Source organism: Polyodon spathula, chromosome 1 (assembly GCF_017654505.1).
Source record: "Polyodon spathula isolate WHYD16114869_AA chromosome 1, ASM1765450v1, whole genome shotgun sequence".
Classification (NCBI taxonomy): domain Eukaryota; kingdom Metazoa; phylum Chordata; class Actinopteri; order Acipenseriformes; family Polyodontidae; genus Polyodon; species Polyodon spathula.
Genome location: NC_054534.1, coordinates 49,474,144 through 49,488,212, shown reverse-complemented (window position 1 = coordinate 49,488,212; position 14,069 = coordinate 49,474,144). Strand labels below are relative to the sequence as shown.

The following is a 14,069-nucleotide window of genomic DNA, read 5'->3' as shown; positions in this document are numbered from 1 at the left end:
TCCCTGGAGCCAGCAACACTGACGTTCTATGTGTTGATGCGTTGGGGAGGCAAAATAAACTGATCACTAGAGCCAGCTACACTTCAGCAATCAACACCAGATAGAAGGATATCTGCATCATCAGATGGAAAGCAACGCAAATGGATGGAGATGCAGATGAATCAAGTTAGTTTACTGTAAAGCTACGTCTTAATTGGTGCTTAACTTTGCGAGAGCCGATTTCAAATCAGCATGAAGTTTTAACATCTACTCTCGTAATGGAAATCATTATATGTAGCTTTTTGATGCAAAACAAAAAAGAAAATGAACAATTTTTAGAGTTTCAGAAAATGATTTTGTTTGATTTTCAATTCTTATTTCTTTAGTTTTTCCATTTGAAAAACACTTAATTTAGAATCAATTTATTTATTCAGAAAAGCACAATAAAAAATGATTTACCAAAAATAGGAAAAATTGATATCTGGTTTTGCATCTAAACTAACTCTCTCTCTCTCTCTCTCTCTCTCTCTCTCTTCTCTCTCTCTCTCTATATATATATATATATATATATATATATATATATATATATATATATATATATATATATATAGAGAGAGAGAGAGAGAGAGAGAGAGAGAGAGAAAGTGCCACGTCAATCACATTGAATATAAAATAAAAGCTTATTTTTCATGTGAACAGCACCTGAGAGTGGAAATAACTGTATGGGGGGTTTCTTGTTGGCTGAGGTACAATAACAATATATCTGTTCATATTTATCTGTTCTATCTATTTATTCAACTCCACCAAATGGGCACTTACCTACTTTTTTATTTACCACTACACCACTGGTTTTACTTGTTTACAATAACAAATAGTAGATTAAACAGCAAAAAAAAGAGGGCACATTGGGGTCGGCGGTCTCGGAGGTCTGAGTCCTGGGACTGATGGTACAGGTGATGCTGGAGGCAGAGGGAGTTAGGGGTCGGCTGCTCTGAAGGGCGAGAGTCGACAGTATCCCAATCCAGGCAGAGACCAGGGAGTCCTCATAATCCTACACCAGTTTTGGGTATCGCCGCCGACAACATAGCAGAATTAATCCACCACCACTGCTTGCCCTAGTTGCAGGGTGGTTTTTCCTCGGGGATCAGCCAGTGTACCGCGTGGTCCCACAACCATTCCGCAACCACCCTGGGAGTGTCTCCGGGGGTCTTCGGAACTCCCTAAACCGTACCCAGTGGGTCTCTGTCGTGATGTTGAGGCGGCAGAGAACAGCCAGTTTGACCAGATCATAGCTGGCAGCATTGAGGTCACTCATCACCTGGTAGACTGCCTGAGCCTCTCCGATCAGGCAGGTTCCCAGATGGCTTGCCCAGAGCCCCCACGGCCATGAAACGGTGGTAGCCATCCTCTTAAACGCCACCAGGTTCACCCTTAGGTCATCCTCCGCCATCATCTTCATCGCCCGAGCTTTCAGTGCCGACATTGCAGGTGTTGCGGTATGGGGTTGGTGCTGTGGACAATGCCAGCCCTACCCTTTCAATAAGTGCAGTAGCGCTCCTCTCTCCTTCTGCTATCAACTGCTATCCAGCATCTCCAGCAGCTCCACTAGTATGTTGCAATCCATTTCCCGTGTCTGACATCACGTGTGGCAAAGTGGCTGCTGATAGTGAACAGGTGCAGAGGTGATGCAGTGCAGAAATAATGACAGGCAGACAATTATAATCCAGATTAGAAAAGGGGTTCTTTATTTTTTAATTCCCGGTCTGGTGACCAAACAATAAACCTCCTGCAATACATACCCATGTGTAAAGCATGGAGGGAAATGATAATAAATGGTTTTGCAGACCAAATAATAACACATGTTATCCATCCCACAATTATACAATACACGGTCACCAGTCCAGATGTGTGCTGTAGTTCTCATGGTGGTGATAACAATTTTAACATTGATTGTAGTGCTGTGTTGATCTGGTTTTGTGCTGGCCCCAGGCGACAGCTCCGGGTACGTGTTTAGCCATCTGGTGATGTACCAAACACAGACAGTTACTAAACAGACACGAACAGGGTCCTTCGAGTCTCTAACACAAAGCAAAGCGAAGGAAAAGATTTACGATTCTCCATCCCCTTTATGCTATCACACATAACCCCTTGGTAAAAGAGTGCAGCTGTCTTTACTGTTTGCAGCTGCTACGTCTTTTATTTCCCTGTCAATACGTTCTTGCAATAGAGTCTTGCCTTCTTCCAGGCTGTCCGACTTCCCGGCCCAGGAAAGAACTCTCAAGGCAGCCTGTCCAAAGACTTCTCCTTTCGTTACTTAGCGCTCACAGGTCGGGAGGGAGATTTACAAGCAAAACTCGTATTTCTGTCACACACCTCTATAACAATTGATTGGCTCTCCCGATGATGTTACAAAATGCCACTTTTATCTAATCTCCATTTGGTCCTTGGTCCTTGTTTCTTTTTTCAGGTTGAAAAAGTCCTCTGGGTCAACAATTCAATACCTTTTAGAATTTTGAATGCTTGAATCAGATCAGATCAGTAGTCTTCTTTGTTCAAGACTGATTCAGTTCTTTAAGCCTGTCTGCATATGATATGCCTTTTAAACCCATAATAATTCTTGTCAATCTACTTTGCACTCTTTCTAGAGCAACAATATCCTTTTTGTAGTGAGGTGACCAAAACTGAACACAGTATTCTAGATGAGGTCTTACTAATGCATTGTACAGTTTTAACATTACTTCCCTTGTTTAAATTCAGCACATTTCACTATATATCCAAGCATCCTGTTGACCTTTTTTATAGATTCCCTACATTGTCTAGATGAAGATATTTCTGTGTCAACATCAAGTCTTGCAGCTCCAATTCTAACATACTTACTAGTTGAAGTAAGTCCTGGATCTTGCAGCACTTTACACAAACATGGTTTAGCTCTGCTGGGTTTTCTCGAATTTCCCACATCATGCAGTTGTCAACTGGTTTTAGGATTGCTAAGTTTCAGTCCGGTTCTGTTTGCATTCTAAATCATTTTGGATTTTCTGATCCTCTTCATATATGTTGTCTTCCAGAAGTCTGTTACTGCTTTGCTTTCTTGATCATTTCATACCAGCAGTGTCTTCTGGGTTAAAGCATCTTGCTGGCTCTGCAGCATGTCAGTCATTAGGGAAAGCAGCTTGTTGATTTTTGACAGGAATGAAGCCTGAAGGGGTAGGCACAATTTCACTCTTGAAGTGAATCGACTAAGGATGCAAGACAATCTGAAAACTGGGCTTGTAAATGGAATTATTTAACCTAGTGTACAGATTTGTTTTAAAATGAAAATGCATTTTGCTAAAAACTGCACATTTGAGACCTATATATTGAAGCAAATATCCTGTGACACATATATAGTTTATATTACATTCTTTTTCAGTTTGAAGGCTGCAAGAAAGCATTTTCCAGGTTAGAAAACCTCAAGATACACCTCCGGAGCCACACGGGAGAGAAACCCTACCTCTGTCAACATCTTGGCTGTCAAAAGGCCTTCAGCAATTCCAGTGATCGAGCAAAACATCAGAGAACTCATCTGGACACAGTAAGGATCCTTGCATTGTAGTTGTTTATCAAAATAATCTACGTGATCAACATGTAGCTGTTTGTAAAGGTTTAAAAGCTTTACAGTTTTTTTTTTTACATTCTGGCCTACATAATTACATGCGATGATCATGTGCCTTTTTTGCTTTTCATCTCTCATTTGTCTACAGGTGTTGAGAATTGTGGTCTATGTTGTCTTAATAGAATTTATGGAAGTGCTGTTTTCTAAACCCAAACCTTTCTACTATGAGCTAAACATTACATATGATGGATATTTATAAAACCCTGCACTACTTTTTGATTTAATATGTATAGAAATAGAACTGTACTCAATTATACATACATACACATATATTTTACTCTTGTAAACAGCAGTGGTGTTGATTACCATAACAACCTGGAAGGTGATTCTTCATAATTACAGAAAAAAATACAGGTTTGAATGATGTAAGCTACACTCTAAAATCGCAAAGAAACCGGTTGGGATAAAGGCTAGAATTTTAGTTAGCAGTATTTTAGATCATATCTCTGTTGTACTGCTTTCCACTTTTACCTTCTTATATACCTGTATTGTGCTTTGCTTCCTTCTGTCTTTGGACAGAAGTTCTGTCCTAATCCACTGGACTTTACGTCACTTTCTTGAACTGACACAATCTGTTGCTAACTTAGATTTGCACTTCCATGAGAATTACTGTACAAATACACTCTATAGTAAGACATACAGTTTAAAAAGACATGTAAAAAATAGAAGTCACATGAATGTGTCAGAGGTCCAAAACTTAATGTAATACAAATAACAACGTACAAATAAACCTATATTTCTAAAATAATGGGAGAATTCCATCCTCCCATTCATTGGCTTATTCAATTCCATTTTAATAGGAAAGCAAGCACTATTAACTTAGCAACTTCTTAAAAGATTATCAGCAATTCCAGTTACCAAACATTCAAAGGTGTGCTGAGTGTAGATCTTTTTTTTTTCTTTTTTTTTTACAAGTTGCATATGCGGTAGGTGCAACAGTTAGCAACAGGATCAATTTACAAGGGGGACATAACATAATAAAGTTTACAAATGGGAGGAGGCCAGTCTCACTTTTTAAACAATAGGGAAATGCCCCCCTCACATTGCAGCAGTACAAAAACATTTATTTCTTAATGTATTCCTGTGATGAGTCAAAGGGATTTCAGCCTCCCGACAGTAGATGGCATTAAACCAACCCGGGACGGAAGTACGAGTATGTAAATTCCAGCCACTGGAGTCAAGTGAAGGATAAGGACACTTGTCAGTTGGGGATTGGTGTTCCACTGACTACAGAGGCGGGACATTACATACTAAAGGGAACGTACTACTGTGTTCGGGGTTGGTCCGAAAGTAAAATAGGAGGAGTAACGGGTGGAGGGAGAGACTAGTTTGGTGCAGCGGGATTTAAAAAAAAAAAAAACACTAACATTTCTTTTGTCTTTTTTTGTTTATGTATGGTTTACCACGAAGACGATTAAAGACGAGTTATCACGATCTGTTTTGGATTTCACCCCTGCACTCCTTCCCTCACACCATTTTGTTTTCTTTTGTTATTTAATTATTTTGTTGTGTATAGATAATAAAAATAAATTATTTTATTTCTGTACACACAAATTACTGTCTGGACATTCCATTTAATACACTCTCGCCTCACAATTCCTATAATCAGAATAGAGTCTCCACTAGGACCCAGCGGAAATGGCAATCAACTGAGGCAGCCCTGTAGTAAAGAACTGTTTCTACAACATTTTTTTTTTCATTGTGAAACCAAAGTTACACCACTGAGCCTAATTAAACCAATGATGACCTACAATTTCAAAAAGAGAGTTTTCAGCGTTGTATCTAAAATTGATTTTCATATCAGGGAGTGTTTTATTTTATTAATGAAGAATTATCCTACAATATCATGCAGATTGGGAATGGGGTAATGAGTGTCCCGCCCTTTTATGTGTATTAGTGTTTTATGTTTATGATATAAATATGGGTTACAAGCACAAGTGTTTTAAAATGTATATGTTTATTTAGGCACGAGGATTGCACAGCACTTCATGTGCAGGTAAAATAATATTTGAGCTTGAGGAATTGCTCTTTTATTAATTCACGTGCAGATGTACTGAGACTCCAGTTGAATGATTGATTAGCAATCGAGTCTCGGTACAGCTGCATAAAAGCTGCATGTTTTCATGCACTCAGGGTTGTGTGTTTGTGAGTGGAGAACGGGAGAAGGAGATACTGTATATTAACAATTGTTATTTCATGCTGGAAGCTCCAGCATGGTACTTTTTGGGTTTGTCCACGTTTGTTTTGTCTGTCTGTTTGTTTGGCTAATGCGCCCTTTGTTTTGTGTGTTTTGTTCAAATCTTTTTGTTTGTTAATATTATTTACAATAAAACTCTCAACAACGTAGAGTCACAGATTCACCGCCATACCTTTGTTGTTCTTCGTCCTTCTTCTGGTCTGACGTCACCCCTGCCAAGCCATCCTGTTCACAAGTGGTATCAGAAACGGAACGACAGCACCGCCAAGCGTCAGACCAGGAGTGTTTTTTTATTGTTGTTGTATGTTTGAGAAAAAAAAAAAAATGGGGAAAAGCGGCCAGAGAAAGCAGCAACCTCCCCAGTAGCCACAGCAGGTGCTCTGGTTTAAGATGACTGCATCCAGGGGAATTCCTGATGAGGACCTGAATGCATTTGTGGAGGCCTGGGAGAGCCAGGGAGGATGGTGCCTCCTGTGCAAATGCTACGGGCATGCCAGCGGCTGGAGCCAGAGCTCCTAGAGGCCCAGGAGAGGAAGGTGAGGAGAAGGACGCAGAGAGGGGAAAAGGTGAGGAGGAAGCCTAAGGAGCCAAGGTGGTTCACCCTGTGCATTGCCTATAGGCATGATGACGAGGACTGCCCAGAGCAGGAGCCAGAGGAGGAGGAGCCCGAACGCTCGACGCCTGAGTGGGAGGAGCCCGAACGTCCTACGCCTGAGTGGGAGGAGCTCAAATGTCCTAAGCCTGAGTGGGAGGAGCCTGAACGTCCTACGCCTGAGTGGGAGGAGCTTGAACATCCTACGTCTAAGTGGGAGGAGCCCGAACGTCCAACGTCTGAGTGGTAGGAGCCACAACGTGCTAAGCCCAAGAGGAGGGAGTCAGTGCGACCAAAGCCCAAGAGGGAGGAGTTAGTGCATCCACAGCCCAAATCTCCACCAGCAGAGGAAGAATACCTGCTGTTCCCACCTCCACCAGCAGAAGGAGAATGCCTGCGGGTTTCACCTCCACTGCCATGGGAAGAGTACCTGCCATTGCCTCTCCAGGATCCACTCCTGCTGTCAGCTCCCAAGTATCCAGCATCAGTAGGAGAAACCCTGCCAGAGGGAGAGCTGCACCAGTTCCCTGCAAGTGAGGGAGAGCCGCACCAGTCCTCTGCATCAGGGGGAGACTGCATGCCACTCCCACCTCCGTCGCCTGGAGACTACATGCCGCTCACACCTACGTCGTCGGGAGACTACACACTGTCTCTGCCTCCGCCACCTCCATCGTCAGGAGCAGAGCAGCAGGAGCTGCCTCTGCTTCCACCACCACCATGGGAGGACTGCTTGCAGCTCCCACCTCCACCAGCAGAGGGTGAATTCCTGCTGGTTCCGCCTCCACCGCAATGGAGGACTGCTTGCAGCTCCTACCTCCACCAGCAGAGGGTGTTTTCCTGCTGGTTCCGCCTCCACTGCAATGGGAGGACTGCTTGCAGCTCCCACCTCCACCAGCAGAGGGTGAATTCGTGCTGGATCCGCCCAAGGATGCCTGCCTCGCTCCGCCCAAGGATGCCAGCCTCACTCTGCCCAAGGATGCCAGCCTCACTCCGCCCAAGGATGCCTGCCTCGCACCGCCCAAGGATGTCTGCCTGTCTTCGCCTGGGGTTGCCCGCTGCTCCGCATCACCTGGGATTGCCTGCTGCTCCACATCGCCTGGGGTTGCCCACTGCTCTGCATCGCCTGGGGAGCTACCGGTTACAGGCTACGACGGAGAAGTGGAGCTCCCACTGTAGCCTCTATGGCCAGGGGCTCCCCTCCCGAGTTCGACTCACGAGGGTCCGCTGCTGCTGCCGTCGCCTCCCCAGGGTCCGCTGCTGTTGCCTTCACCTGGGGTCGCCAGAACTGCTTTGCCGGGGGTTAGTGTCAGCCCTGAGTTTCCGCAGGAAATACTGTGGCTGGAGCCCAACAAGGGGGACCTGCCGGCTATGAAGAAGGGGGGGATGGGTCAGGAGACCACCTCCCCCCGCAGCACTTTCGCTGCAGGGAATTTGGGGGCCGGAGCCCCACTAGGGGGAGCTGCCGGCTACAAAGAAGGGGGAGAAGGTCAGGAGACTACCCCACAAACAGCCAGGCGGCGGCCAGGATTGACTTGGCCGGAGTAGCTGCCCTGGGTACAGTCGGCCTGGCCACTACAGCTGTTGTACAGTATGCAAATAGGGCAAAGTGTGGTAGAAGCGATTTCTCGAACAATAAAAAATAGTTTTTTTTTCAAATGAATTGATGTCACACGGCAGTCAGAAACATGAAAAGTTTTTGATGGTCATAATAGCCTATACTTATTTTTAATGTTACCTTACTGTATCGTTTCTTTAAAACCAAAGTGATTTGTCATATCGGCCCCGTGTATCGCGACAGCTCTGCGGTGTGCCTGTGTGTTTTATTTGCCGTGAACATAGTGCTTTGCAGTGATTATGTCATGTAACTATATGCAATCTAGGTGAGAAATTAAAATACTACACACTCTAAACAAGAAAATTGGAGTCTCTAAAAAGTTTAAAAATGTGTCTGCAGCAGATTATGTAAAGCAGTATCCAGCAGCAGTTTTACACAGTGATATAGGTAAGCTCTTCTGTACGTCGTGCAATGTTACTGTAGATCACTACCGAGAATCAACTGTTGACAGGCATTTAGATTGAAGTATTCATCGAAAGAGAAAGGCGGAAATCCAGAGCAGTACTACAACTGCTTTGCTTGCTAAGGAACAAAAAACGGTGACTTCCATGTCCCAAAAGTCCATGGAAAACCATGAAGCATGAAACACATTAAATTTTGACCCGACAGAGGCGTTTGTTTGCGCAAATATCCCTCTTAAAAAATTGGACAACCAAAAGTTACATAAATTCTTCAGACTGAGTGTAGCAAATGGTGAGAGCTGAGACATGAATACTTACCTAAAATTGCTGAGTATCACCAGCAGGAGATTACAGAATTAGTAAAACTGTCGGGTTGCTTCACTGATGAGTGACTGATAGGCTGTTAATTCCGTTTCACAAGCTATTGTAAAGTGCTTGAATAACTTTGACGTTGGTTTTGATGATGACAGTGCATTTGTCTCTATATTCAATTCACTGATTAGTTCTTAATGCTGACTGCAGAATGTTTGTTGCTTTTGCAAAGTTTATAGGAGTTTTTCAGTATTACTGAATATTACTATTGTACAGATATCCCAAGCTTGTGCAGGTATCACTGGTGACCAGATATCACAGTGTCACCGACAGCCTCTCTTCTGTCAGTATAGGTATCTTCTTTTTCAATAAAAGGTTTTACTAAATTTAGTAGTATTTTGAATGATTCGGTGTCCATCCTTAAAAAGTTTCTGTACTTTTCTGCCTCTTTGAGCCTCATTTCCTCAACAAGAGCATGTTTTGCCCTGTGTTTCTGCCGAAGCCTCACCACGGTTTCTTCCTGCTTTTACATGGCTTTGTTTTTTCTATAGGGAATATGGCATTTAAAATAACAACAGTTGAAAAAATAATAACAAAAAATAAATACAATTCTAAACTTGTAGACACTGGAGAAAAAGAAAAAAAACTCAACACAGTTGTCAAAACCAAAAAAAACTACTTCCCTGTAGATGGAATAAAAATATAAAAACCTCAAGTTATCATAAAAAAATGAAACTTGTAGACACGAGAACCATGTTGCACAAGTAATTGCTCAGATGTGAACACAGCAATTGCTCACAACTGAGTTGCGTGATTTTGAGAGCACTTGGGGTGCGCAACTGATTTCTCTTTTTGGGAGCGGGAATCCTCTACCTTCTCCACTATGTTTGGAAAATAATCCCTTGCTCCGCTCTGGTTCTCTAACTAAGCGATTACACATCCCTTGACTTAACTCTACAGCAGAAATGCATCTGGTTGGCTGGCCTCACTGCAGTGAAAAGGATGGTTGCTCTGCGTTGGCACTACCATCTCTGGCTCCAATGGACCCCAACATTCTTTGATTATTATTTCTGAAATGTAGTGATCAAAATGTGTGTGATAAATCTAAATTTACTGACCCATTTACTAACAGAGACTGCATTAATTTATGTGCACAGTATTTCATGGAAATACCATTATGTGCATGGAATTCACATACCATAACATGCACGCTACATGTATTGTGAGTGATAATTTAATTTGCACGATAATGTCAGAGACTTACCCTTGACCACTGTGATATCAAAAGCCCCAGCATTCCTGGCATATCTTTTGGTCAGTAGCTTATTGTGATGGTGGAGGTAATCCCTTGCTCTGCTCCATTAACTGAAAATGGACACAGCACTCAGTATGGGACAGGAAGAGACAATATAACATGAAACTGTACTGTTACCTTTTAATTTTAACATGTATTCCATTTCTGATGTAAAAAAAGCATTTTTTCTTTCTTCCTTAATGCGTATGGCCCCCCCATTAGTTTCTAAAATTGCATTGTACTGTATCTTATATAACATGCGTATTCAAAATGTGCAGTCTGCATTGTATGAGTGACTGTATTCTGAGTGTGTTCTGTCATAAAGACGGCTGGAGTGGGGGACGTCAGGCTGGCAACCCAGGCGATGCGGAGCGGCAGGCAACCCCAGGCGATGCGGAGCGGCAGGCAACCCCAGGCGATGCGGAGCGGCAGGCAACCCCAGGCGATGCGGAGCGGCAGGCAACCCCAGGCGATGCGGAGCGGCAGGCAAACCCAGGCGATGCGGAGCGGCAGGCAGCCCCAGGCGATGCGGAGCGGCAGGCAACCCCAGGGGATGAGGAGCAGCAGGCAACCTCAGGCAATGCGGAGCGACAGCTAACCCCAGGCAATGCGGAGTGGCAGGCAACCCCGGGCGATGCGGAGCGGCAGGCAGCCCCAGGCGATGCGGAGCGGCAGGCAGCCCCAGGTGATGCGGAGCGGCAGGCAACCCCAGGCGATGCGGAGTGGCAGGCAACCCCAGGCGATGTGGAGTGGCAGGCAACCCCAGGCAATGTGGAGTGGCAGGCAACCCCGGGCGATGCCAGGCAGGCATCCTTGGGCGAAGCGAGGCAGGCATCCTTGGGCGAAGCGAGGCAGATATCCATGGGCGAAGCGAGGCAGGCATCCATGGGCGAATCGAGGCAGGCATCCTTGAGTGAGTGAGGCAGGCATCCTTGGACGAATCGAGACAGGCATCCTTGGGCGAAGCGAGGCAGTTATCCATGGGCGAAGCGAGGCAGGCATCCATGGGCGAAGCGAAGAAGGCATCCTTGGACGAATTGAGGCAGGCATCCTTGGGCGAAGTGAGGCAGGGAGTCAGGACAAGCTGAGGTGCGGGTGTTGGCCCTCTTCTCGGCCACTGCGGCTGGGCAGTTCTCCTCTGTGCTTCCCTAATCAGCCTATGCAAGGGTTGCTGAGAACCGCCAGCATCTATTCCTGGTCCTTCTGGTGCAGGGAGAGGCAGCTCCTGCTCCTCTCCCTCTGATGGTGATGGAGGCAGAGGCAGCTCCAGCTCCTCTCCTCGTGATGTTGGGGGAAGTAATACCAGCAGGCATTTATCCTCTGTTGGTGGGGGAAGTGATACCAGCAGGCATTCATCCTCTGCTGCTGGAAAGGGACCCAGCAAACATTCACCCTCTGCTGGTGAACAGGGACCCAGCAGACATTCACCCTCTGCTGGTGGACGGGGACCCAGTAGGCATTCACCCTCTTCTGGTGGACTGGTTCCCAGCAGGCATTCACCCTCTGCTGGTGGAGGTGGCGGAGACAGAGGCAGCTCCTGCTGCTCTGCTCCTGCTGGTGGAAGTGGCGGAGGCATGTAGTCTCCTGGCGGTGGAGGTGGGAGTGGCGTGTATTCTACCCTTATTACAGGGGACTGGTGCGGAAGCACCTGCTCCTCTCCTCCAGGTGGTGATGATAGGGGAAGTGATACAAACAGGCACTGGAATTGGGAACAGCTCCCTCTCGGGCTTTGGATCCTCATGTTCCCCCCGTCTGGGCGCTGGACTCTCACGGTCCCCCCGCCTGGGCGCTGGAGAGCCTGCTACCTGGGCTGCTGTTCTATTTATAGCTGCCTCCAGGTAGAAGAGGACCAACCACCCCTTCCTCCAGGGAGTTTGGGGTGTGTTCCCTCTCGTACACCTCCCATCGTCCCTCCGCATGTGGAGGGTGTGGTCCTACCAAGGGACTGGACTCGGTGTCCCTGGGCCTACCGATACGGTACCTGACTCGGAGGTCAGGTCGTAACAGGACCTAGATCAGGGAGTTGGACTGCCGCAGAAGTGACATTTTTTTGGGGGGGGGGGGGGGGGGGGGGGGGGGGGGGGGGGGGGGGGGGGGGGGGGGGGGGGGGTTTTTTGTTTGTTTTTTTGTTAAACAAGAAATTGCAGTTCCTGCTGTGGTCTGCGTCTAGGAGGCGCTGGTAATCCCACGATGACACCATGTGTCACAAAGACCGCTGCAGTGGGGGACGTCAGACCAGAAATAGGAACCAGGAAATAAACAAAGAGATGGAGTTTTGGGGAAGCTGAGCTCTTGCTTGCGCTCAGCATTTAATGAAAGAACAGAACAGTAAATAAAAAGGCTGTAACAAACAAAAACACAGGACACAGCACTTTCGCCAAAACAAAAAAGACAAACAAAACAGACTATACAGACAAAACACGGTCTCAAATCCTGTTCTCCCCTCACCGAACATACAACATACAATACAAAATACACACAGGGGTGGGCACTTTGCCACACATTCCCATTAAGCCTATCACAGCTCATAGAGGTAGTAGGGATGGGAATTTTAAATGTTTAATAATATGCTAGACGTATAACCGGTCATGTGACAAACGTCACCAAACTCATATTTTTTTATGCTTTAATTCATGGTCGCCCTCTTGTCATCTTGCTTCAAGAAGCTAACTGTTTAACTCCTGCCATTTATTTTCTTTAAAAGAAATCCCTATTTAATATGTTTTGATAATCATGTTTTTAAATTAATAAAGAGATCTTTTTGAAGAAAATAAACGGCAGATGTTAAGTAATTAATCCTTTTGAACAAGACAACAAAAATCGACCATGAATGTCTCTACGTAAACTCTTTGGTAAGCCATTTAAACTGAAAGTTTGCCAAGAGATTCTACTTACATGTAATTACCTTATACTGGTCAGCACCTTGTCAATATCAAGCACTGTAGTGCACAAATGGTTTTTCTATATCGCTATGTACAGTGGAACTGTGATACCACATACTGCCTTGGGACCATAAAAACAGTATGTTATAACCGAGGAATGTAATAACAAGTTAACCCATTACATGTTCCCTGAAAAAGGCCTTTTGTATAAGTCTGAAATGTATATTATTTTTCAGTTTTTGGTAACCTAAACTTTTTTTTTAACCTCTGGCAGTTTACCGCTTACCTTTGTACCATTTCAGGTTATTCACTGGATTTGAACTGCTTAAATTTCAATAAAAACTGGAAAAATGGGGGTGTTCTAAAACTTTTGACCGGTGTGTGTGTGTGTGTGTATATATATATATATATATATATATATATATATATATATATATATATATATATATATAGATATATATACATATATATATATATATTAAGCATGGCTGTCGTTAGGCTGTTAATGCACTTAAACACTGTTTAAGAAAAACATATTGACATTTATTTCGAGAATATGTAAAAAAAAAAAATCGCAACAACATTAAGAATTTTATGCCTGTACAAAAAGTTCAACTGGGTATTCAGTATTCAGTCTCCAGTTTTATAACGCTGAGCTGGACTAAATGGATATTTTAACAGCAGAAGTTTTAACATCTCTGCTGATGCGAATTTAAAACCAGCAGTAATGTATTCCTGTCAGTCATGAAAACTGTTAGAAAAGTAGGTAAGGACAAGGACGGACACGACCCCTCGAATTACTGGCCTGGATAGAAGCGTTTGTGGGAAACTGAGGCACTGCCCCTGACACCGCGGTCGGATTGGCGCTTAGTCTGATTCAATCTTAACCCTTAGCAATCCATTAATTCAGCGCTTGTCAGACGCGTCAGGTCCAATTTATTTTCACATGCGCTGTTTATTTTACACAGGCTCTTTAATTTTTTTTTTCTGAGTAAAACAGGTTTAAGAGGCAGTGCATGAGAAAAAGACATTGGTAATGCATCTCCAGCCAAGCCCCAACCCTTGTTCATTGTATTTTTCAAATACTTCTTTATAGACGTGCATACTGATAAATCCTATCCTGATCACTCGTTTTATCACCAAAC

General features: G+C 44.5%; 1 protein-coding gene across 1 annotated transcript in view; it reads left to right on the top strand.

The window, feature by feature from the left end:
• LOC121320899 (zinc finger protein GLIS3-like) overlaps positions 1–14,069 on the top strand; it is a 241,771-nt gene that overhangs the window by 149,218 nt on the left and 78,484 nt on the right. Inside the window, exon 5 of the mRNA XM_041259711.1 lies at positions 3,389–3,550. Coding sequence (XP_041115645.1) covers positions 3,389–3,550 — 162 coding nt within the window. The remainder of the gene's footprint in view (positions 1–3,388; positions 3,551–14,069) is intronic.